The 27,279-nt window shown below is 43.5% G+C and overlaps 1 protein-coding gene across 1 annotated transcript in view; it reads right to left on the bottom strand.

The window, feature by feature from the left end:
• Positions 1-27,279, bottom strand: part of LOC145356777 (lysine-specific demethylase 5B-like) — a 340,420-nt gene that overhangs the window by 63,586 nt on the left and 249,555 nt on the right. Inside the window, exon 21 of the mRNA XM_080209644.1 lies at positions 10,782-10,961. Within this exon, the coding sequence (XP_080065770.1) occupies positions 10,782-10,961 (180 nt within the window). The remainder of the gene's footprint in view (positions 1-10,781; positions 10,962-27,279) is intronic.

Genomic DNA, 27,279 nt, shown 5'->3' with positions numbered 1-27,279 from the left:
AATCTCTCTGATGTAGAGAGACTAAATGCAGACAGACCAACCACTTTGCTGAACAGTTCAGTCCATCCACAAGCAGGATCCAGACCTTCCTGTCGCTTGTCATTTCAATACACCTACCGTATTCTCCTGCCCACATGTACGTACTTGGTCTTTTGCAATGTTCTAGCGAACCACAACACACGTCATCTGATTAGACACTTTACAGCCTGCTGGACTGAACACTGAGTTCAACCATTCAGAGCATGAACTCTCCCCTCCAACCCATTTCATTTCATTCTCCACGTTATTGCTCTCCTTCCTTCCACAGACCACCTACCACCTCTTCAGGCCAACTGACACATTCCTCAGGCAGTCCTTTGCCAAGCCTTTGTTTTGCCATTCATGCATTCTGATCACTTAATGGGCCCTTCAACACCTTCTCAGCCTTCTGCATGCTCATTTACATTACCCTTGTCCAATTCCATCACCCCTCCCTACCCTCATAGTATAAATCTCTACTGACTCTCTTTCCTCTCAGCTCTGACGAAGAGTCAGCTCAACTCAAAACATTGGCTCTACTCTCCACAGATGCTATCAGACCCGCAGAGATTTACAAGCATTTTCCTGTTTTTGTTTCAGATTCCAGCATCTGTAATATTTTGCATTAATCTGAGTTCGAATTAAATGTTGGTGGAAAAGACTGAACAATGGGCTTCCTTCAAAGAGATGGTGTTCCAGGCAACGCCAAGGTATATTAGAGGAGAAGAGAAAAATAGAGGACAAATAATTCTAGAACACCCTGGATGACGAGAGATAGAGGTGAAGTTGAAAAAGAAGTCATCCAAAGATGTATAGGTTAAATGGGCTAGCCATGGCAAATGTGCGGAGTTATAGGGATACAGCAGACGGGAGGTCTTGGATAGGATGTTTTTTTGAAAAGCCGGTGCATGCGTCATGGACCAAATGGCTTCTTTTTGCACTAGGGATTCTATGGTTCAAAGTGTGTATACAACAGGTGTGAGATGGAAAATCAGGCTTGATATAGAAAGACCAGAAGTGAGAAAAGCAAAGAGGGAGCATAAAAAGAGACTAGCAGATAATATAAAGGAAATCCCAAGGTCTTCTATGAGCATGTAAATAATAAAAGGTAAAAGAAACAATAGTTTTAAAGTTTATTTATTTGTGTCACAAGTAGGCTTACATTAACAGTGCAATGAAGATAATGTAAAACTCCGCGAGTCATCACACTGTGGTGCCTGTACGGGTACACTGAGGGAGAATTTAGCATGGCCAATGCACCTAACTAGCATGTCTTTCAGATTGTGGGAGGAAACAGGAGCACCTGGAAGAAACCCATGCAGACATGGGGAGAATGTGCAGACTCCGCACAACAAGGTTGATTCGGGGTAAACAGGGGACTTGTATGTGGAGGCAGGAGAAGTAGGAGAGGGTATTAAATGAGTGTTTTGCATCTGTCATCATGAAGGAAGAGGAGGCTACCCAGGCCAGAGTGAGTGGGAAGTAAATTGGTACATTTGAGGAATTTACAATTGAGAAGAAAGAAGTATTAAAGGACAAAGAAAGTTTACAGCACAGGAACAGGCCCTTCGGCCCTCCAAGCCTGCACCGACCATGCTGCCTGACTGAACTAAAATCCCCTACCCTTCCGGGGACAACATCCCTCTATTCCCATCCTATTCACGTACTTGTCCGGTCACCCCTTAAAACTCACTATCGTATCTGCTTCCAGTACCTCCCCCGGCAGGGAATTCTAGGCACCCACCACCCTCTGCATAACAAAACTTGCCTAGTACATCTCCTTTAACCCTTGCCCCTCGCACCTTAAACTTATGACCCCTAGTAACTGACTCTTCCACCCTGGGAAAAAGCTTCTGACTATCCACTCCGTCTATGCCCCTCTTAATCTTGTAGACTTCTATCAGGTCACCCCTCAACCTTCGTCGTTCCAGTGAGAACAAACCAAGTTTCTCCAACCTCTCTTCATAGCTAATGCCCCCCGCGCCAGGCAATATCCTGGTAAATCTTTACTGCGCCCTCTCCGAAGTCTCCACATCCTTCCCGTAGTGTGGTGACCAGAATTGAACACTATATTCCAAACGTCGTCTAACTAAGATTCTATTAAGCTGCAACATGACTTGCCAATTTTTAAACTCAATGCTCCGGCCGATGAGTGGGCAAGGTTCCGGCAGATGGAGTACAATGTTGGAAAATGTGAGGTCATCCATTTTGATAGGAATAATAGCAAAATGGACCATTATTTAAATGGTAAAAAATTGCAGCATGCTGCTGTGCAGAGAGACCTTGTGCAAGAATCACAAGGAGTTGGTTTGCAGGTGCAGCAGGTAATTAAGAAGGCAAATGGAATTTTGTCCTTCAATGCCAGAGGGATGCAGTTCAAAAACAGCAAGGTTATGTTGCAGCTCTGTAATGTGCTGGTGAGGCCACACTTGGAGTGCTGTGTACATTTTTGGTCTCCTTACTTGAGAAAGGATATACTGACATTGGAAGGGGTGCAGAGGAGATTCACTAGGTTGATTCCAGAGTTGAGAGGGTTAGCCTACAAGGAGAGACTGAGTAGACTGGGGCCATACTCATTGGAATTCAGAAGAATGAGGAGAGATGTTATAAAGACATATAAAATTACGAAGGGAATAGATAAAAGAAGGGAAGTTGTTTCCACTGACAGGTGAAGCTAGAACTAGGGGGCATGGCCTCAAAATAAGGGGAAGCAGATTTAGGACTGAATTAAGGAGGAATTTCTTCACAGAAAGGGTTGTGAATCTGTGGAATTCTCTGCCCCGTGAAGTAGCTGAGGCTACCTCATTGGATGTTTTTAAGGCAAGGATAAATACATTTTTGAACTGTAAAGGAATTAAAGGTTATGGTGAGCCGACGGGTAAGTGGAGCCAAGTCCACAAAAAGATCAGCTATGATCTTATTGAATGGCAAAGCAGGCTCAAGGGGCCAGATAGCCGACTTCTGCTCCTAGTTCTTATGTTCTTACGAAGGCAAGCATGTCGTATGCCTTCTTGACTACTTTCTCCATCTGCATTGCTACTTTCAGTGACCTGTGGACCTGTACATCCAGGTCCCTCTATCAATACGCTTAAGGATTCTGCCATTTACTGTATATTTCCTATTTGTATTAGGCTTTCCAAAATGCATTACCTCACATTTGTCCAGATTAAACTCCATCTGCCATCTCTTTGCCCAAGCCTCCAACCGATCTATATTCTGCTGTATTCACTGATGATCCTCATCGCCATCCGCAATCCGTCAATCTTTGTGCCATCCGCAAACTTACTCATCAAACCAGTTACATTTTCTTCCAAATCATTTATATATTACGAATAGCAAGGATCCCAGCACTGATCCCTGAAGAACGCCACTTGTCACAGCCCTCTATTCAGGAACACCTGCTTTCACTGCTACCCTCTGTCTACTATGACCGAGCCAGTTCTGTATCCAGCTTGCCAGCTCACCTCTGATCCCATGCGATTTTACCTTCTGCACCAGTCTGCCATGAAGACGTTGTCAAAGGCCTTACTGAAGTTCTTGTGATCTCGACATTGTCTTGAAAGGATGTCCTGAGGGTAATGTGCAATGACACCTGATGTCCTTATACATCAATCTCTGAAGACAAGCTTACAGGTGCAGCAGCAGGCCTTCCTAATTGCATAATCAATCTCAATACTTCAGCAAATTGTTAAATGATGAACAAAAAGCAGGACCAATTCAACCCGGCCAATCATCACCCCATCCGTCTATTTTCAATCACAAGCAAAGTGATGATAGATGCTGCCATAAGTGGCACTTGCATAACATAGGCAGTCAGGACAGGATTTTCCAGCCACGCTCATCCAAAGACTGGAGAATCCTGCCCGAGGTCAATGGACCTTTGCATGGTCACGATTCCTGCGATGGGCAGGATGGAAAATTCCACCCTCAGTTTAGGTTATGCCAGGGCCACTCAGCTCCTGACCTCATTACAGACATGATCCAAACATGGACAGAAGAACTGAACTCAAGAGGCGAGATGAGAGTGAATGCACTTGACATAAAACTGCATTTGTCTGAGTATGCCAGCAAGGAGCCCTAGCTAAACTGGAGTCAACTGGAAATCAGCGGGAAATCTCTCCACTAGTTGGAGTCATTCTCAGGACATAGGGACGTGGTTGTGATTGCTGGAGGCCAATCATCTCAATCCTACGACATCGGGTTAGGAATTCCTCAGAATAGTTTCCTCAGCCGCTTCATCAATGGCCTTTCTTCCATCATAAGGTCAGAAGTGGGGAATTTCACTTGCACAATGTTCAGCACTTCAGATGGTGAAGCAATCCCACATGCAGCAAGACCTGGACAGCACTTGGACTTGGCTTGATGAGTGTCAAGTAACATTCATTCCATACAAGCATCAGGCAATGACCATCTCCAGCAAGAGAAAATAACCATCCCCATATGACCATCGCTATACTTCCACTATCAACATCCTGAGGTTACCACTGACCAGAAACTGAACTAGATCACGAGAGCAGGTCAGAAGGTGGGAATCCACTGAGAAGTAACTTACCTCTCCTAACACCCCAAAGCCTGTCCACCATCGACAAGGCACAGGACCCCCTTGTGAATGGAAAGTTACTTCAAGTGGTGTTCCAGAGGTTTCTGGTATAGAATAATGTTGGAATTACATAAAACACTGGTGAGGCCACAACTGGAGTATTGTGTGCAGTTCTGGTCACAATATTACAGGAAGGACATAATTGTTCTGGAGAGAGCGCACAGAAGGTTTCCAAAGAATGTTGCCTGGGCAACAAAAGCATAGCTATGAGGAAAGGTTGGATAGGTTGGGGTTATTTTCTTTTGAACAAAGGTGGCTGAGGGATTACTTGATAGAGGTGTACAAAATTATGAGGGGAATTGTTTCCTTTGGTCTTAGAATTCTAGAACTAGGGGACATGGATTCAAGATGGCTGAACAAAGGTGGCTGAGGGATTACTTGATAGAGGTGTACAAAATTATGAGGGGAATTGTTTCCTTTGGTCTTAGAATTCTAGAACCAAGGGACATAGATTCAAGATAAGTGGCAGTAGGTGTAGAGAGGAAATGAAGAAGAGCATTTTTAACACAAAGGGTGACAGGTGTCTGGAATTCACTGCTCGAGTTGGTGGTAGAGGCAGAGTCCTGAATTCTATTAAAAAGTACCTGGATCTGCATCTTAAATTCCGTAAACTGCAGGGTTATGGGTCAGGTGCAGGAAGGTAAGATTAGAAATGGCATCTGGGGCTGGCATAGAACACTACAGTACAGAAACAGGCCTTTTGGCCCTTCTTGACTGTGCCGAACCATTTTTCTGCGTAGTCCCACTGACCTGCACCTGGACCTGGACCATATCCGTTCACACCCCTCTCACCTGTGTACCTGTCCAAGTTTTTCTTAAATGTTAAAAGTGAGGCCACATTTGCCACTTCACCTGACAGCTCATTCCACACTCCCACCGCTCTCTGTGTGAAGAACCCCCCCACCCTAATATTCCCTTTAAACTTTTCCCCCTTCACCCTTAACCCATGTCCTCTAGTTTTTTCTCCCCTAGCCTCAGCAGAGAAAGCCTGCTTGCATTCACTCTATCTATACCCTTCGTAATTTTATACATCTCTATCAAATCTCTCCTTGTTCTTCTATGCTCTAGGGAATAAAGTCCTAACCTATTCAACCTTTCTCTGTAATTCAGTTCTCAAGTCCCGGCAACATCCTTGTAAACCTTCTCTGTACTTTTACAACCTTATTAATATCCTTCCTGTAATTAGGTGACCAAAACTGCACACAATAACTGCACACAATACTCTAAATTCAGCCTCACCAATGTCTTATACAACCTCACTATAACATTCCAACTCTTACACTCAATACTTTGATTTATAAAGGCCAATATTCCAAAAGCACTCTGTACGACCCTATCTACCTGGGATGCCACTTTTAGGGAATTATGTATCTGTATTCCCAGATCCCTCTGTTCTACTACATTCTTCAGTGTCCTATCATTTACCATGTATGTTCTACCTTGGTTTGCCTCACACTTAGTCTGCATTAAACGCCGTCTGCCATTTTTCAGCCCATTTTTCTAGCTGGTCCAAATCCCTCTGCAAGCTTTGAAAACCTTCTTCACTGTCCACTATACCTCCAATCTTTGTATCATCAGCAAATTTGCTGATTCAATTTACCACATTATCTTCCAGATCATTGATATAGATGACCCAGCAGTGATCCCTGTGGCACACCACTAGTCACAGGTCTCCATTCAGAGAAGCAGTCCTCCACGACCACTCGCTGGCTTCTTCCATTGAGCCAATGTCTAATCCAATTTATTACCTCTCCATGTATACCATGGACAAGTTGGGCTGAATGCTGTAACCGTTTTCTAGTTCTAGCTCAACAGTGTGGTGGAATAGTCAGTGCAGCATCAACAACAGTCAAGAAGCTCGACACCATCCAGGACAAAGTACTCCACTTAACTGGCACCCGATCCACGACCTTAAACTTCCATAGTTTCCATCAGTGACACGCAATAGCAGCAGAATGTATCATCTAAATGACAGATTGTAGCAACTCACCAAGGCTCCTTCGACAGCACCTTTCAAACCCACCTCTACCAGCTATAAAAGACAAGAGCAGCAGATGCATCGGAACACCACCAGCTTCAAATTCCCCTCCAAGCACATGCCACCCTGGCTTAGAAATACAGTGCCATTCTTTCACTGTTGCTGGGTTAAAATCTTGGAACTCCCTTCCTAATAGCATGTGGGTGTTCCTACAGCACATGGACTGCAGTAGTTCAAGAACGTAACACATCACCAGGGCAGTTAGGGATGGGAATAAAAGCTGGATTAGCCAACAATGCTTAAATCACACAATGTGGAGCTGCTGGCTTTGGACTGCGTAAGCATAGTAAGCAGTCTCACACACCAGGTTAAAGTCCAACAGGCTTATTTGGTAGCACGAGCTTCTGGAGCACCGCTCTTTCATCAGGCGAGTGCAGGATTTGTTTCACAAATACAGCATATATAAACACAAACTCTATTACAAGATAATGGTTGGAATGCGAGTCTCAACAGGTCATCAAGTATTTACAGGTGCAAATAATGTGAAAAGCCGCACCAACTTCCTCAGAAGACAAACACGGGACACAGCGAACAGAGTACACTTCATCAAAGAACAATGCAGCACAGGAAACAGGCCCTTCAGCCCGCCAAGCCTGCGCCATTCTTGCTTCCAACTAGACTATTCGTTTGTATCTCTCCATTCCCAGTCTGTTCATGTGGCTATCCAGATAAGTCTTAAACGACCCCAGCGTGTCCGCCTCTACCACCTTGCTTGGCAGTGCATTCCAGGCCCCCACCACCCTCTGTGTAAAATACGTCCCTCTGACATCTGTATTAAACCTTGCCCCCCTCACCCTGAACCTGTGACCCCTTGTGTTCATCACCTCCGACCTGAGAAAAAGTTCCCACTGTTCACCCTATCTATGCCCTTCATAATTTTATACACCTCCATTAGTTCACATCTCATCCTCGTCTTTCCAGGGAGAACAACCCCAGTTTACCCAATCTCTCCTCAGAGCTAAGACCCTCCATACTAGGCAGCATCCTGGTAAACCTTTTCTGTACTCTCTCCAAAGCCTCCATGTCCTTCTGGTAGTGTGGCGACCAGAACTGGATGCAGTACTCCAAATGTGGCCTAACCAACATTCTATATAGCTGCAACATCATACGCCAACTTTTATACTCTATGCCCCGTCCTATAAAGGCAAGCATGCCTTCCTCACCACCTTCTCCACCTGTGTTGCCACCTTTAAAGATCTGTGGACCTGCACACCCAGGTCCCTGTGTGTCTATACTCCTGATGGTTCTGCCATTTATTGTATAGCTCCTCCCTACATTAGTTCTACCAAAATGCATCACTTCGCATTTATCTGGATTAAATTCCATCTGCCATTTCTCTGCCCAATTTTCCAGCCTATCTATATCCTGCCGTATTCTCTGACAATGCTCATTGCTATCTGCAAGTCCAGCCATCTTTGTGTCGTCTGCAAACTTACCGAACACATCAGTTACACCTTCTTCGAAATCATTTATATATATCACAAACAGCAGAGGTCCCGGTACAGAGCCCTGCGGAACACCACTAGTCACAGACCTCCTGCCGGAAGAAGGCTCTTCCACTGCTACCCTCTGTCTTCTATGGCCAAGCCAGTTCTCCACCCATTTAGCTAGCTCTCCTTTTATCCCATGTGATTTAACCTTTTGCACCAATCTGGCATGAGGGACTTTGTCAAACGCTTTACTAAAATCCATATAGATGACATCCATGGCCCTTCCCTCGTCAATCGTTTTTGTCACCTCCTCAAAAAACTCAACCAAATTTGTGAGGCATGACTGCCCTCTTACAAAACCATGCTGTCTTTCACTAATGAGATTATTCCATTCTAAATGTGCATACATTCTATCTCGAAGAATCCTCTCCAACAATTTCCCTACCACGGACGTCAAGCTCATCGGCCTATAACTAGCCGGGTTATCCTTGCTACCCTTCTTAAATATCGGGACCACTTCGCCGTCCAGTACTTCCCTGGAATGGAGCAGCGACGACATCTTCTCCGGAGCCTTCAACATGTTATCGATGAAGACCAACTTGTCATCAAGGCCATCCCCACATATCCACTACTTGCCCTCAAACAACTGTGCAACCTCAAACAGACCATTGTACGCAGCAAACTACCCAGCCTTCAGGAGAACAGACAGCATGACACCACACAACTCTGCCACAGCAACCTCTGCAAGATATCCGGATCATCGACATGGATGCCATCATCTTACGTGAGAACACCATCCACCAGGTACACGGTACATACTCTTGCAACTCAGCCAACATTATCTACCTGATACGCTGCAGGAAAGGATGGTACACTGGTGAGCCCATGCAAATGCTACGACAAGAGATGAATGAACGCTGTTCAACAATCACCGGAAGGCGTGTTCCTTTCCTGTTTGGGGAACACTTCAGCAGTCAAAGGCATTCAGCCTCTGATGGTCGGGTAAGCATTCTCCAAGATGGCCTTCATGACACACAATGCAGAATCACTGAGCAGAAATGGATAGCCAAATATCGCAGACATGAGGACGGCTTCAACCAGGACCTTGGGTTTATGTCACGCTATCTGTAACCCCCTCGACTTGCCTGGGCTTGCAAAATCTTACTAATTGTCCTGGCAGGAGACAATTCACACCTCTTTACTCTGCTTAACCCTCTTTCCACTGACATTGTCTGCACTTGTAAAGACTTGATGACCTGTTAAGACTTGCACTTTTGGAAGAAATAACGTAGAGGGGAGTTATATGATAAAGGGTAGATCTATTAAGAGTATAGAAATGCAGAGGGACCTGGGAGTGCAAGTGCACAAGTCTTTGAAGGTGGCAACACAGGTGGAGAAGGTTGTGAAGAAAGCTTACGGTATGCTAGCCTTTATAGGAAGGGGTATAGAGTATAAGAGCTGGCGTCTAATGCTGCACTTGTATAGAACGTTGGTTAGACCACTTTTGGAGTACTGCGTCCAGTTCTGGTCACCTTACTATTGGAAGGACGTGGAGACTCTGGAGAGAGTGCAGAAGAGGTTTACCAAGATGCTGCCTGGTATGGAAGGACTGGGTTATGAGGAAAGATTGGGTAAATTGGGGCTGTTTTCTTTAGAAAGACGGAGATTGAGGGGGGATCTAATAGAGGTGTATAAGATAATGAAGGGTATAGATACAGTAAACAGTGGCAGGCTTTTTCCTAGATTGGAGACAAATATCACGAGGGGCCACGGGCTTAAGGTGAGGGGGTCGAGGTATAATTTGGATGCTAGAGGGAGGTTTTTCACAGAGGGTCGTGGGGGTATGGAATGCACTGCCAAGTAAGGTGGTGGAGGCAGGCACGCTGGACTTGTTTAAGGTTTACTTAGATAGACACATGAGCGAAATAGGGATGGAGGGTTATAGGAGACTGTTTTAAATAAGGATCAGAGCCTTGGGACGTTCCTGGATTGATGTTTTTCTCTTTTACTTCACAGGTGCATCGGTCCACCTTGTGGTCTAACGAGGGGCATACACGTGGTGGGTCATGTGTGGGCTGCTCTTGGATGTTTCGAGAGTAGCCTTGTACTTCGTGTCGTTTGTGTACACTTAAACTGGACCAGCAGGTGGGCACCATGACAGCTCAGTGACTATCACTGTTTGCTGTGCAAATACATGGATTTGGGCCAGTATCTGTAGGAGTTTGTTCATTCTCCCTGCGGTTGCGTGGGTTTCCTCCGGGTGCTCCGGTTTCCTCCCACATCCCAAAGATGTGCTCTTAGGCTGATTGGTGTAACAAATTGTCCCTAAATTATTCTCCCCTTAATCTGGTTTCCAATGGGGGTACCATATGCAAAGACATGGGTCAAGGGTGGAGGAGGAAAAGCACATTGTTAAAATGGCAGCGCGGGCTCGTTGGGCCAAAGGGCCTGTTTCCCGTGCTGTGTTGTTCTTTGTTCTTTTATTATTTTGTAATTGAGTTTGTGTCTATATGTGCCCTGTTTGAGAAACAAATCCAGACCTCACCTGATGAAGGAGCAATGCTCCAAAAGCTCGTGCTACCAAATTAAACCCGTTGGATTTTAACCTGGTGTTGTAAATTCCACAAATGAATAGGGAAAATGTTTAACACAAAAAAAAACTTCTTGATTTTGATTTTACTATTAGTGTTCTTACCTCGTAAAGGGACCAACTCGAGTTTTTTTTCAGGAAAGTTTTAGCGGCAGATTTTTTCCAGCTCTCGACTTCTTCAAACAGGGACTCAAGTTGAGGAAGAGGATCCAGACAAACTGGGATTGTACGGCCTCGTGTTACAAGATCTACCAATGTTTCCACTGGGGGAAGCTGGTCAGAACTCTAAAAACAAATACAAATAACATGAAATGCTTTGAAATGGAGAGCTTGTGAATTTCAGCCATGCTTAAAATCACACTTGCAACACAGATTGAGCCAAAGTGTACTCTTTTTACAATTTAAAATCTATTTTAAATGATATTGTAGGATTTTTGCTGATATTTTGCAGATTGAATCTAAACTGTCTTTTAAGTAGTAAACAAATGAAATTGATTATATAGACTTTCATTTGTATATATGCTTAATTGTAAATACCTTATAATTTTTAAAGCTAAGAATACCTAAGAAGATGGCATGCATGATTTAACAAGTTAGAGGCATTTGATAATTAGCAGATGTGTAATGGAGTAGTTGCTTTGGTAGCAAACGGAAATGGTTCTCAGTTTCCCAGGACTGAAGTAGGTTCCAGGGGTGGGAGGGGAAGACTGGTATGTTCTGATCTGTCATTATTGGGAATAGGGGGACTGAAGTGTGGTATAGCTAAAGATTGAATGTGAGATTTAACTAAACAATAGACTCCAATGTCTGTCAATAATGAGGGCAGATGGAGGGAAACATCGATGGCAGCATCGATGTAACTCAAAGGGTCTCTGGACTTAATCAGCATTTTGTGACTGATCCCTGCATGCATTTGTGTCACACCCTTACATACATACAAGCACCAGAAACTTTAAAAACTGTTGGTCCTATCAGGAAAAACAGAGACATTATTCAACACTTGGTGTTTTAAAAATATATAGCCCGTACAAAGATGCACAAGGACATTATCTCTAATTCTGGCCCCTCCTCATCTTTCATGGGTATCCCTACTTAGGCCTACATTACAAACGGCACAGTAGCACAGTGGTTAGCATTGCTGCTTCATAGCTCCAGGGACCTGTCTGTGTGGAGTTTGCACATTCCCCTTATGATTGCGTGGATTTCCCCCGCGTGCTCTGGTTTCCTTCCACAGTCCAAAGATGTGCCATTAGGTTGATTGGCCATGCTAAAATTGCCCTTTAGTGTCCTGAGATGTGTAGGTTAGAGGTATTAGTGCATAAATATGTAGGGATATGGGGGTAGGGACTGGGTGGGATTGTGGTCAGTGCAGACTTGATGGGCCAAATGGCCTCCTTCTGTACTGTAGGGACTCTATGCTGGTTGAGAGCAACAGGGGATACCACTGAGCATGAGCAGGTCTCGAGCAGCAAAGACCTGTCAATCAGCCTTTGCTGCTCTCAGCTTGCCTCCCTGCCTCCAGCTTACCACAGGGACTGGCAGCCTATCATGACACGATCAATCACCAGCATGCTTCCCCAGACAGCTGGTCTCCTGACCATATCCCCCATCTCCCCACCACAACCAGCCCCGATCGTCACTCTCCCCACTCATATCTCAGTGGAGAGTGGGTGCTGGGATTCCCCCCTCCTTGTTCCCACTGATCCCAGTGCAACGTGCGCAGTAGGCCCTGCCCACTGTGGGTCCTGGTCCTGTCCCCTTGGCACTACCCAGTGCCTGGCAGGCACTGCCATGGTGTCACCCAAGGGGCTGACCTCCCTGAGGGGCCTTAATGACGTCTGGTTCTACTGGCAAGGCTGGCACCACTGTGATTCTTACCAGAGAAAGCCTTGACCGGCAAGGTCACACAGGCAAATAAGCACGGAAGGTATCTTTCCAGGCTCACTAATTCAATGCAAAAGAATATATTAAATAAATTATTCAGGTTTGCACTAGAAAAGGGTACAAGACTGATCACACCAGATATCCAGTGCCAGTACAGTTTATTGATTAGTCACAAGTAGGCTTACATTCACGCTGCAATGAAGTTACTGTGAAAATCCCCTCATCGTCACACTCCAGCGTCTGTTTGAGTACACCAAGGGAGAATTTAACACGGCCAATTCGCCCAACCGGCACATCTTTGGACTGTGGGAGGAAACCATAGCACTTCTAGGAAGCCCATGCAGACACAGGGAGGATGTGCAAACTCCACACAGACAGTGACTCAAGCTGGGAATCAATCCCAGGTCTCTGGCGCTATGAGGCAGCAGTGCTAACCATTGTGCCACTGTGTAAGATCACGAAAGGTGAGAAATCAGATTTTCGCCTGATTTTTTGGCTCTTGCCAATTTCACCAACTTGCTTGCCTGCCCATCGGCCAGTGGGGCACAAAGATAGATCACCACCTTTGTCTCAGGTTAATTTCTGAAGTTTATACAACACCAAATAAAGAAAGATAATCACTCTTGTATGCACTCATATACAATTTCTTTTAAAAAGAAAGCCAGCTTCTGAAATCGGATTTCTTTGGATTTGCTTCAAGCAGTTTTTAAAACAACGAGGCAATTGTTACCACAGTAAAATTACAATACAGTTGCTGGTGAAAATTTCCAGGAAAATTATGTATACTGTACTGCTCAAACGTGCAACATGAATTCAAGATTTGAATAGTGCTTGATATTTTACACTATAGTGCTAAATATATTCTAATGTTAGTTTTGATATTTTGGTAACTTGATTGACCCACGAAGGATGATTGAATAGTTAACATATTATAGAAGTGAGCTGATGCAGCAGGACATGAATGTTTAACAGATTCTGCTGGCAGAGGAAGATATGTGAGAAAACCAGTAAGAATCACAGAACTGTTACCGCACAGGAGGAAGCCATTTGGCCCATCGTGTCTGCACCAGTTCTCTAAACGATCATGGCTTAGTGCCATTCTCCTGCCTTTACCGCTGCACATAGTTTCTTTTCAAATAAACCTTCTGGAAAGCCTCGATTGAACTGTCTCCACCACACTTCCAGGCAGTGCATTCCAGACCTGAACCCAGAAAACATCTTTTCTCACATCACATTTGTTTCTTTGCAAATCACAATTAAATCTGTGCCCTCTCTTCCTTGATTCCTTTATGAGGGGGAACGACTTCTCCCTATCTACTCCTTCATGATCATGAATAACTCTATCAAATCTCTTTTAGTTTCTTCTCTCGAAAGAGAACAGTCCCAACCTCTCCAATCTATCCTCATTTCTCATCCCGGAACCATTCTTGTAAATCTCTTCTGCACTCTCTGCAACACATTCACATCCTTCCTATAGTGTGTCGCCCAGAACTGTACACAATATTCCAACTGAGGTCTAACTAGTGTCTCGTCCCTCTGAAGTCTGACACAGTCCTCTTTACAGCTTATAATATTTCCAAGTTTTGTCTCATCCGCAGACTTCGAAATTGTCCCCCACAGACGAAGATCGAGATCATTAACATGTATTAGGAAAAGCAAGGATTGATATCAGGAAAAGCAAGGTAAGAGATGATAGAAAGTAACATGCAGCTAAGAATGTATGCTTAACCATAATTTTAACTATATCAACAATGAGTAATTGGAGTAGAATGAATCCAAATTATATGATTTTAGCAGTATAAGAACGCAATGAATAGCAAGTAAGCTAATTTAGGAATAATGAAAAGTACTGAGAAAGAAGAATATGACTACAACTCAAGATTGTTCTGAACAGTTTTCACAACTTTCAGTTACGAACGGTAGAGCCCATATCAGTGGTTCAAGTTGTTTGATGGGTATAAAAATGGCAACTCATACTGCCTCTCCTTATCCCTTCTGCCAAAACGCATCAGTTCACATTACTCTGCATTGAATTGCACCTACCACATTTCTGCTCATTTTGCTAATCTACATCCTGTTGTAGTTGATTATTATCTGTTGATTCACTTCACATGATATCAAGAAACTGCTGAAGTTACTGGATACGGCAAAGATCCTGCTGAGGAAGGAGGCACTGCTAGACCTAGTTCTTTGAAATGAGGTGGACCAAGTAGATCAAATGTCAGTTGGACAGCATTAGGGATAGTGATCATTGTATCATGATTTAGGCTATGAAAAAGTACAAAGAACAGTCCAGTAATTAACCAGTCAATAATTAACTGGGGAAAGCCAACTTCAAGGATATGAACGGATCTATTATGAGTGGCATGATGGCATAATGGTTAGCACTGCTACAACGTCAAGGACCTGAGATCAATTCCTGGCTTGGGTCACTCACTGTCTGTGTAAAGTCTTCACGTTCTCCCCATGTCTGTGTGGGTTTCCTCCGGGTGCTGTGGTTTCCTCCCATAGTCCAAAAGACATGCTAGTTAGGTGCAATGGGCATGCTAAATTCTCCCTCATACCCGACTAGGTGCCAGAGTGCCAGAAGGGATTTTTCACAGAAACTTCATTGCAGTGTTAATGTAAGCCTGCTTGCGAGACTAATAAACTAACTTTAAAAATGTATGAGATCTAATAAAAGACCAGTGGAAGTAAACTAACAAACTGTTTATTAAGACATCAGTTCTCTAGCACAAATCAGTGCAAAACTGCAAGGCAAGCTCCACCCGTGGTAGAACTTGAGCCTTGGTTACCTGACCTATTCTCTGAAGGGGACATGCCCCAACATACATATCAAGATCTGGGCCGAATAAATTGGAGTCAAAGGTTGGCAGGAAAAATGGTATACCTTCAAAGTTGATTAGGGCACAGTGAAGATATATTCCCATTGTGGCTGAATGGAGTTTTAACTTTAAATATGCTGAAAGGTCTTCAATCAAGCAAACCTGATTTTTTGGTTAAAGTTTTTTTCACTATGCTGGATTTTTCTTGTGGTCAGTGGTGTGGAATTTGTCAAACGACAGAAGGCGTCCAATTCAACAGCTTGTCCTCGGCAGGATGAGTTGTGAATGGAATTTAATGTTGGCAAGTGCAAGGTGGTCCACTTTGGTAGGAATAATGGTAGGAAGGATTATCACTTACGTGGCGAAAAACTGCAGCAGGCGACGGTGCAGTGGGACCTTGGGGTCCTTGTGCATGAGTCGCAAAAACCCAGCTTGCAGGTGCAGCAGGTGGTCAGGAAGGCGAATGGGATGCTGGCCTTCATAGCGAGGGGGATTGAATATAAAAGTAGGGAGGTCTTGCTGCAGCTGTATAGGGCATTGGTGAGGCCGCAGCTGGAATACTGTGTGCAGTTTTGGGCGCCGTACTTACGCAAGGATATTTTGGCCTTGGAGGGAGTGCACAGGAGGTTTACTAGGCTGATGCCGGAGTTGAGGGGGTTGAGCTATAAGGAGAGGCTGAATAAACTAGGCTTGTACTCGTTAGAGTTTAGAAGAACGAGGGGAGATCTCATTGAGACGTACAAGATGATGAATGGGATGGATAGGATAGAGGTGGAGAGACTCTTCCCGCTCAGAAAGGATAATAGGACTAGGGGGCACAGCCTCAAGATTAAGGGGGGGCAGTTTAGAACAGAGTTGAGGAGGAACTTCTTCACTCAAAGGGTGGTGAATCTCTGGAATTCTCTGCCCGTTGAAGTGGTGGAGGCTACCTCGCTAAATATTTTTAAGACGCGGGTTGATGGGTTTTTGATAAGAGAGGGGATTAAGGGTTATGGGGAGAGGGCGGGAATGTGGAACTGAGCCACGACAGATCAGCCATGATCTTATTGAATGGCGGGGCAGGCTCGAAGGGCTAGATGGCCTACTCCTGCTCCTATTTCTTATGTTCTTCTTATGTTCTTATGTGAACAGACTCCTGGAGCCAGTGTTCCTTAGCTGTGCATTGAAATGTAAACAATATGCACTTAGATGATAAGGCCTCAAATTACCGATGATACTGTGGTTGGATTTGGTTGGCCTAATTGAACAATGCAATTGGGGTCCTGATCAACTCATTGGCTGATTACCAAGGAACTTTTGAAGTTTCAATTCTAGTAACACAAAGAGCTTGTTCAGAAAGGCAGTAAGTAGAACCCAAAACCAAGCTCACAAGAAGAGATAACATCTGGAAGAACAGAACAAAGAACTGATTCCATGTGACAACAAAATTCTGGCCAGGTTTTAATTGCAAGTGGAAATCAACCTTAAGTAAAGTAACAGATAGTGAATATTTGGTTTATGTATTGCAAGTATTTGCTGCTGTTTAAGTAGCTACAGAATAAAGGAAATTGTGTTTAATTAAGTATTTAAAGTCAACTTTGTGCTTTTATTCGCTGCAGAAGTTAAAACACACAAGTTTGGGCAACACCATGAAAAAGGGGACACGAGCAGCAAAGTGGTACAGTGGTTAACACAGCTGCCTCAGAGCACCAAGGATCTGGGTTTGATTCCTGGCTTGGGTCACTGTCTAAGGGGAGTTTGCATGTTCTCCCATGTCTGTGTGCGTTTCCTCCGGATGCCCCAGTTCATTCCCACAGTCCAAAGGTGTGCAAGTTAGGTGAACTGGCCATGCTAAATTGCCCCTTAGTGTCAGTGGGACTAGATAGGGTAAATACATGGAGTTATGGGGATAGGGTCTGGGTGGGATTGTGGTTGGTAAAAGTTCGATGGGCCAAATGGCCTCCTTCTGCACTTTAGGGATTCTCTGATTCTATGAAAGGTAGGGCAAACAGAATCAGAGCTCCCTGGATGACAAAGGAGATGGAAATTAAGATAATGAGGAAAAAAATCTGCTTATGACAGGTGTCAGGAAATACAATTAAAAACCAGGCTGAATATGGATGGTTCAGAGGAGAGGGAAAGAAGCAAATCAGCCAACAAAGAGGGAGCATGACAAGAGATTGGCAGCTAACATAAAAGGGAATCCCAAAATCCTCAATAGGAATATAAATAGTAAAAAGAGTAGAGGCAATTAGGGACCAACAATTTTACACATGGAGGCAGAGAATTTGGCAGAGCAATTAAAAGAATATATTGCATCTGTTGTTACAAAGGGAAGAAGATACTACCCAGGCCATGGTAAATGATGAGGTAATTCAGAGAGATGGAGTGAAAATGAAAAAAGAGCCAGTATTGCAAATAAGCTACCTATACCAGAAGTTGATAGCAGTATGGAAATAAGATACATCCAAGGATACTAAATGAGGATGGAAATTGCAGAGGCACAGGCCATAATTTTTCAGTCTTCCCTGGACACAGGTGGTTTCAAAGCACTGGAGAATTGAAAATCTTACACCCTTGCTCAAAAAAGATTGAAAGGATAAGCCCAGCAATGACAGGTCAGTCGGTTTAACTTTGGTGCTGGGGAAACATTTAGAAACAATAATTTAGAATGTAATTGATAGTCACATGGACAAATGCAGGTTAATTAAGGAAAGGTCCTAGGGATAAGGAACTTCAATTATAAAGATAGAGTGGGGAAGTTGGGACTGTTTTCCTTAGAAAAATTAAGGTTGAGAGAAGATTTGATAGAGGTAATCATGAAGGAAAGTGTAGATAGAGAGAAATTGTCCCCACTCATTAAAGGATCGAGATTGGGAAGGTACAGGTTTAAAGTAATTCGTAAAAGAAGCAATATAGGAGGAGAAACATTATTGATGAAGCACATGGTTAGGGTTTGAAATACACAGCTTGAGAGTAGTGGAGGTAGGTTCGATTGAAGTATTCGAAAGGGAATTAAACTGTTATCCGAGAAGGAAAAATGTGCAAGGTGAAGGGGAGAAGGCGATGGAATGGCACTCAGTGAGTTTCCTACTCTGAGAACCAGTACAGAGAAACTCGGCAAATAGCAGCGTCCTGTGCCATAACAATTCTGTGACTCTGAAAATGCTGGCTAGGGGTTTGAAGACATTTGTTCTGGAACTACTTGCACCCTTAATCAAGCTGTTCCAGTATAGCTACAAATCTGGCATCTCCCTGACAATGGAAATTGCCCACGTATGCCTCATCCCAATACAGCAGGAAAAATTCAATGCAATTATTGTCCAAGATCATTCTCAATCATAAACAAAGAAATGGAAGCCTTCATGGACAACGCTATCAAGCAGCACTCACTGCAGTAATCTGCTCATTGATGCTCAGTTTGGGTTCCATCAAGGTAATTTAGCTCCGGAACTCATTTTCTTGGTCCAAACACAAACAAAAGAGCTGAATTCGAGAAGTGAGGTGAGTCACTTTCCTTGACATCAAGGCTGCATTTGACAAAGTGTGATATCAAGCAGTCCACACAAAACTGAAGTCAATGGTAGTCAAGGGAAAACACTCTACTGGGTGCAGTCATACCTAAGACAAAGGACAATGGTTGAGGTTTCTGGGGGCAATCAGACATTCGTGTACCAGTTTTTTCAGGGTAGTGTCCCAGGTCAAAACACCTCCAGTTGTTTCAATCAATGACCTTTCCCCAAACAAAGTCAAAAGTGAGGATGTGTCAGTTTGCAGTACCATTCATAATTCCTCAAATACTGAAGCAGACTGTGCCCACATGCAGCAAGGCCTGGGCAACATTTGGACTGATAAGTGGCAAGTAAGATTAATTTCCATCAAGGGAGAATCTAACTATCTCCCTTTGACATTCAATGGCATTACCGACCAGAAACAGACCTAAATAATCTATTTAAATATTATGGTTTGAAAGCGAGGCAATTTTGCAGCACATAACCCACTCTTGATTTCCAAAAGCCTGTCCACCTTCTACAAGGTACAAATTAAGAGTTTGATGGATTGCTCGCCACTTGTTTGACCATCATAATCGATCATCTTAAAAGTTTACCCCTTCACCAATGGCACACAGGGATAGTGACATGATTCATCTATGGGATGCACTGCAGGAATGCACTAAGGCTCCTGCTATAGGATTTTCCAAACCTATGATCTTTACCACTCAAGAAGGCAAGGCAGCAGACCCATGAGAAGGAAACAACTTGCAAATTCTTTGCAGCATTAATGTAAGCCTTATTTGTAACTAATAAATAAACTTTACTTTTACTTTATTGTATGATCAAATGTCCGAGGTCTTAAAATTTTTTTTTAGGGAAACATTCTATCCCCTTGACACAAATTTTGCATCAAAAGCACGTCAAGGTAGATAAATCCCTTGGACCTGATGAAGTATATCCCAGGACATTGTGGGAGGCCAAGGAGGAAAATACAGGTCCCCTAGCCAAGATATTTGAATCATTGATAGTCACAGGTGAAGTGCCTGAAGACTGGAGTGGCAAATGTTGTGCCTTTGTTTAAAAAGGGCTGCAGGGAAAAGCCTGGGAACTGCAGGCCAGTGAGCCTCACATCTGAGGTGGGTAAACTGTTGGAAGGTATTTTGAGAGATAGGACCTCCAGGCATTTAGAGATGCAAGGACCGATTAGGGACACTCACCGTGGCTTTGCGAGTGGAAAATCATATCTCACAAAATTTTTTTGAAGGGGTAACCAAGAAGGTAGATGAGGGCAGTGCAGTTGATGATGTCTACATGGACTCTAGCAAGGCCTTTGACAAGGAAATGCATTGTAGGTTGTTGCATAAAGTTAAATCTCATGGGATCCAGAGTGAGGTATCTAAATGGAAACAAAACTGGCTTCTTGACAGAAGCTAGAGGGTGGTTGCAGAGAGTTGTTTTTCAAGCTGGAGGCCTGTGACCAGCGGCGTGCCTCAGGGATCAGTGTTGGGCCCACTGTTATTTGTCATTTATATTAATGATTCGGATGAGAACATAGGGGGCATGGTTAGTAAGTTTGCAGATGACACCAAGATTGGTGGCATAGTGGACAACTAAGAAAGCTATCTCCAATTGCAATGGGATCTTGATCAATTGGGCCAGTTGGCTGACGAATGGCAGATGGAGTTTAATTTAGACAAATGCAAGGTAATGCATTTTGGTAGATTAAACCAGGGCAGGACTTACTCAGTTAATGGTAGGACTTTGGGGAGCGTTACAGAACAAAAAGATCTAGGGGTACATGTTCATAGCTCCTTGAAAGTGGAGTCACAGGTGGACAGAGTGGTGAAGAAGGCATTCAGCATGCTTGGTTTCATCGATCAGAACATTGAACACAGGTTGAAGTTGTACAAGACATTGGTAAGGCCACACTTGGAATACTGTGTGCAATTCTGGTCACCCTATTATAGAAAGAGCACAGAAAAGATTTACTAGAGTGCTACCGGGACTTGATGGATTGAGTTATAAGGAGAGACTGAACAGACTGGGACTTTATTCTCCGGAGCGTAGGAGCCTGAGGGGGTGACCTTATAGAGGTCTGTAAAATAATGAGGAGCATAGAATAGAATAGGACAGAACCCTACAGTGCAGAAAGAGGCGCTTCGGCCCATTGAGTCTGCACCAACCACAATCTATTCCCTACTCCCATATCCCTACATATTTTACCTACTAATCCCTCCAACCTAAGCATCTCAGGACATTAAGGGGCAATTTTAGCATGGCAAATTAGCCTAACTGGCACATCTTTGGATTGTGGAAGGAAACGGGAGCACCCGGAGGAAATCCACGCAGACACAAGGAGAACCTGCAAACTCCACACAGACAGTGACCCAAGCCGGGAATCAAACCCAGGACCCTGGAGCTGTGAAGCAGCAGTGCTAACCACTGTGCTACTGTGCTGCCCTAGACAGTCAGTTAGATAGTCAATATCTTTTCCCAAAGGTAGGGGAGGCTAAAATTAGAGGGCATAGGTTTAAGGTGAGAGGGGAGAGATATAAAAGTGTCCAAAGGGGCAATTCTTTCACACAGAGGGTGGTGAGTGTCTGGAACAAGCTGCCAGAGGTAGTAGTAGAGGCAGGTACAATTTCTATACGATGGGTATAGAGGGATATGGGCCAAATATGGGCAACTGGGCTTAGCTTAGGGGTTTAGGAAAAAAGGGCGTCGTGGACAAGTTGGGGCGAAGGGCCTGTTTCCATGCTGTAAACCTCTATGACTCTAAATAGGTCAAGTCAGTGATAAAACACTCTGTAACAGACACACTTAACAGTATGGCGAGATTGTACAGGCACAAGCTGGCTACAGGAATACGAGAGAAGACTGGGACCCAGAAATTATAAGGACAGAAACCCCTTCAATGTCTATAACAGGAGGAAGGATATGGCGAAAATGCCCAGGGTGTGATTAATTTGTGTTTTCGGTGTGACCGTAAATTTCATTTTGCTTTCAACTGTCCGAAACTATCTAACAGAGTGTTTGAAGCTACATAGGACATGGAATAATCAGAATAGGAAAGAGATAGTGACCAGAAAGAAGGCATTGTCTTATTAAAGAGAAGTTTTACTCCTGTAATGCAAGTTTTAGTTGCAGAGTCTTTTAATTGTGCTGTATTGGACATTGGTAATGTATCTACCTGTGTGGAATTGACTGGTTAAAATGTTACCTGGAATGCTGAAAATTGGAACGAGGTTAAGGAATTCGAAAGTTCCACAAGTTTCAGGCTTGAGGACGATATTACTTTGAAGTCACAGAAATGAGTGGTGATCCCTTGAAATATTGTCAGAGCATAAGAATTCATTAGCACAAATGTTGTGTCAAGTGAGATATCTCTGTTTCTGAGTAGACCATCGAAACCGGAAATGAACAACGATAAGGCAACAGTTTTTGGAAAAATGATGAGACTTACAATTTACAGTCAGGAAACTATAATATTCCATTAATGACAAATAATTTTTCAGGTAAAGAGTTAAGGAAATGTTGTTAGAATCTGGAAATGGGACTTTAGTAAATATAAAGCTGCATTGATAATTTGTGATCCATCTCCTTGGAGGCTGCAAATTTTATTAAAGGATGCAGATATGAGATGAAGACTACACTAAACTTACAGAACAGGTCAATGATCAGTGTGATGTTTGTAGGAAGTACACCATCATGACTGATAGTAACTCTACCTTTGGCCAGAGAGTTTAACGACGTTGTGGCTATGGAAGTTAAGATCTGGGATGAAGCAAAGAATATATTCATTTTACACTTTGACTAAATCTGGTTGCTAAATCCACAATCAACAGTTGTCCATATAAAAGAAAAGAGTAATCCTGGATCAGACCATGGAAAAATGGATAGGGGCAAGAATGGGGCCACTGGCAAAGTTCTGACAATGAGGGGAGGAATTTGCTAACGATGAGTTTAGGGATATGTGTGAAAACATGAATAACATAGTCATGAATACGGCTGCAGAAAGCCCATTTAGTAATGGGGTGTGAGAGAGGAACCATGCGGCAATAGATGACATGTTCTGGAAAATTTTGTTTGGAGAAACCAAACTGCAAGTTAAGTTCATCTCTAACATGGGCAATACATGCAAATAATTCATTGCAGATGGTCATGGGCTATAGTCCACACCAATTAATATTTGGTAGAAATCCAAAAATTCTGTCCATTTTGATTGATCAACTTGGGAAGAGATGACAATTAGCTGTGTCTTATGAGCATTTAAATGCACTGCATATAGTAGAAGAGCACTTTTGGAAGCAGCAATCTGTGTCTTGAGCTCTGCAAATTATTTCAATGTATGGCCATCAAACACTATTTTTCAGCAAGAAGATATAGTATACTATAAGAGAGATCATTTTAATGAATGGAAAGGCCTTGGGAAGATTATAAGCATAGGTGGCAAAACAATTGTTTTGCAACATGGTAATTAGATTGTTACAGTACACTCATGAAGGATAATCGGTATAGATTACCGATTTGTGAATTCAGAAAAAGTAGATGAACATGAAGAGGGACCAGGGTCATCTGATACTCGTGTGTTACATAATTATGAGAACCAGCTGATATAGACATAGTATCTGCAGACAAACACAATGTTCTGATGAACTAGAACAGGCCATGTTTCCTAAAGTTGGCACAAAAGTGACAAACTTACCTGAAGGGTCAACTCAATGGAAGGATGCAACTATCAATAGAAGAACCACTGGACATTATAAATACTGATCGAACGTACAGCGGAATATAGGGGAGGCACTCAGGACTATAGATCGGGAACTTGAAGTTCAAAAATGGAGTGCACAGAAATGTAGCGTCAGTTCAGACAGCAAGTCTAAGCAAGTCTTAGAACTTGTTCTAAGCAAGTCCTTAGAACATAAGAACTAGCCTTCATAAATCGAGGGATTGAGTTTAGGAGTTGGGAGGTAATGCTGCAACTTTATAAGACCCTTGTCAGTCCCCACTTGGAGTACTGTGCGCAGTTCTGGATGCCTCACTACAAGAAGGATGTGGAAGCTACTGAGAGGGTGCAGAGGAGATTTACAAGGATGTTGCCTGGATTGGGAGGCATGCCTTATGAAGATAGGTTGAGGGAGCTAGGTCTCCTCTCCCTGGAGAGACGAAGATTGAGAGGCAACCTGATAGAGGTTTATAAAATGTTGAGAGGTATAGATAGGGTGGATTCTTGGAGGCTATTTCCCAGGGCTGAAATGGTCGCTACGAGAGGACACAGGTTTAAGGTGCTTGGGAGCAGGTACAGAGGAGATGGTAAGTTTTTCACTCAGAGGGTGGCGAGTGAGTGGAATTGGCTGCCGTGGTGGTAGAGGCAAACTCGTTGGGGTCTTTTAAGAGACTTCTGGATGAGTACATGGGATTTAGTGGGATTGAGAGTTATAGATAGGCCTGGTGGGTCAACACAACTTGTGATCAACACAACTTGAGGGCCGAAGGGCCTGTTTGTGTTCTATGTTTTATAAGAACTAGGGGCAGGAGTAGGGCATCTGGCCCCTCATGACTAATCTTTTTGTGGTCTTAGCTCCATTTACTCGCACACTCACCATAATCCTCTATTTCTTTAATGTTCGAAAATTTATCAATCCTTGCCTTAAAAACATTCAATAAGGTAGCCTCAACTGCTTCACCTGGCAGGGAATTCCAAAGATTCACAACCCTTTGTGTGAAAAAGTTCTTCCTCAACTCAGTCCTAAATCTGCTTCCCCTTATTTTAAGGCCACGCCCCCTAGTTCTGGTTTCACCCGCCAATGGAAACAACTTCCCTGCTTCTACCTTCTTCTACTCCCTTCATAATCTTATATGTTTCTATAAGATCTCCCTCATTCTTCTGAATTCCAATGTGTATAGCCCCAGTCTACTCAGTTTCTCCTCATAAGCCAACCTTCTCAAATCCAGAATCAACTGAGTGAATCTCTGCAACCCCTCCAGTGCCAGTATATCCTTTCTCAAGTAAGGACACCAAAACTGTACATAGTACTCCAGGTGTGGCCAAGATATCTGAATCATTGATAGTCACAGGTGAAGTGCCTGAAGATTGGAGAGTGGCAAATGTTGTGGCTTTGTTTAAAAAGGGCTGCAAGTTTTGTGTCATCTGCAAACTTTGAAATTGCACACCAATATCTAGATCATTAATATATATCAGAACAGCAAAGGTCCCAGTACCAACCCTCGGGGAACACCACTGCAAACTTTCCTCCATTCTGAAAAATATCATTGACCATCACTCTCCTCTCCCTATTATTCAGCCAATTTTGTATCCATGTCACTACTTTTCCCATTTACTCCATGAACTATAACTTTTCTCAAGTCCATTGTGTGGCACAATCATACGCCTTCTGAAAGTCCACGTAAACCACATCATCAGTATTATCCTTATCCATTCTGTTACCTCCTCAAAAGCTCCAGCAAGTTAGTTAAACATGACTTCCCTTTTAGAATTTCATGCCGGCTCTTCGTAAACATCCCACATTTTTCCATGTGACTCTCCCAAAGCAGCTTGCCCACTAATGATATCAAATTGACTGGCCAGTGATTGCCTGAGGCTGTCGTCTTACATCTCCTGAGTCTGCAGAAGACTGGAAGATTATGGCCAGTGCCCCTACAATTTCTATTCTCACTTCCTCCAACATCCTTAGATGCCTCTCACCTGGTCCCAGTCCTTTGTCAACTTTCAGTGCCAACAGTCTATTCAACACTTCCTCTTGCAGCAATTCAAGAAGATGACTGCCACCAATTTCTCAAGGACAATTCGGGATGAACCACAAATATTGGCCTTTCCAGTGACACTTACGTCACAAGAAAAATCTATACTTACAAGAGGCTGCATGAATCACTTTTAAAATGAAACATCAAGTCTCAGCTCTCTTTCCTTACATGACAGGAACTAGTCCAGTTAAGGAGTAGCTACCATATTTATTTCCCTTTCCCTAAAGTAGTGCTTGTACTATACAACAGTAATTGATTTTCTCCAGGGGTGATTTGCACTTTCAGAACCAAATTCTTCTCAATGACCCTCAAGTTGACTCATAACATTATTATTAATATCCCAATAACTCTTTGGCAATTTTCCTCACCCAATATCAAACATCCAGTTCTGGTCCCCACATTACAGGAAGGACGTTGAGGCTTTGGAGAGGGTGCAGAGGAGGTTTACCAGGATGTTGCCTGGTATGGAGGGGAGGTCATATGAGGAGAGACTGAGGGATTTGGGGTTGTTTTCGCTGGAAACAAGGAGGCTAAGAGGGGATCTTATTGAAACATATAAGATGATTAGAGGTTTAGATAGGGTGGATAGTGATAGCCTTTTTCCTCGGATGGAGAATGCTAGCATGAGGGGGCATGGCTTTAAATTAAGGGGTGGTAGTTATAGGACGGATGTCAGGGGTAGGTTCTTTACCCAGAGGGTGGTGAGGAATTGGAATGCCCTGCCTGCTGCGGTTGTAAATGCGCCTAGTTTGGGGGCGTTTAAGAGATCTATGGATAGGTTTATGGACGAAAAGGGATTGGTTTAGATTTGTGGGTCAGTGTTTTTTTTTAAAAAAACTGGTCGGCGCAACATCGTGGGCCGAAGGGCCTGTTCTGCGCTGTAATGTTCTATGTTCTATTCTCCTGCAAGGTGTGGCACCAGCCTGATGCAAGGAAAGCCTCTCCTAACAATACTGAACTCAGAAGAGTATCCCCTGTTGCAACACTTTAATTTCCACAATATTGTAAACTCAAGAGGCTAATTCATCACCAAATTATAGACATCCAAGCCAACTGCCAGTATAGGAGAATCTTTGAATTAATCAGTCTAGACTAGTCATAAAATCACTGATCTTAAATACTCTGGAATCAGAAACAGAAAATATTGGTAACACTAAGTTGGTCAAGTTAGCATCTGCAGGCAACACAATTTACAGTTTAGGTGTAGGATCTTGGTCTTAACAGGAAGAAATTACAAAAGCATTCGAGAACATAGTGGATAGCACTGCTACCTCTCAGTGCCAGGAATCTGGGTTCAATTCCAGCCTTGGGTGTCTGTCTGTGTGGAGTTTGCACATTCTCTCCATGTTTGCCACTAATTTTGTGGATTGTCTAGGTTTCCTCTGGGTATTCCAGCTTCCTCCCATAGCCCAAAGATGTGCCGGTTAGGTAGACTGGCCATGGTAAATTGCCCTGTAGTGTCCCAAAATGTGCAAGTTAGATGGATTAGCCATGAGAAATGTGTAGGGTTATGGGGAGAGAGCTGGGTAAGATGCTCTGTCAAAGAATCGGGGCAGACTCAATGGGCTGAATGGCCTCTTCTGCACTACAAGGATTCTATGATTCTAAGAAAGCAATTAACCTGCCAAACACAACAGGCTAGAATTAGGAACACTC

This window comes from Carcharhinus amblyrhynchos, chromosome 22 (assembly GCF_965287045.1).
Source record: "Carcharhinus amblyrhynchos chromosome 22, sCarAmb.v2.hapA, whole genome shotgun sequence".
NCBI classification, from domain to species: domain Eukaryota; kingdom Metazoa; phylum Chordata; class Chondrichthyes; order Carcharhiniformes; family Carcharhinidae; genus Carcharhinus; species Carcharhinus amblyrhynchos.
This window is presented reverse-complemented; position numbering and strand designations above follow the sequence as displayed.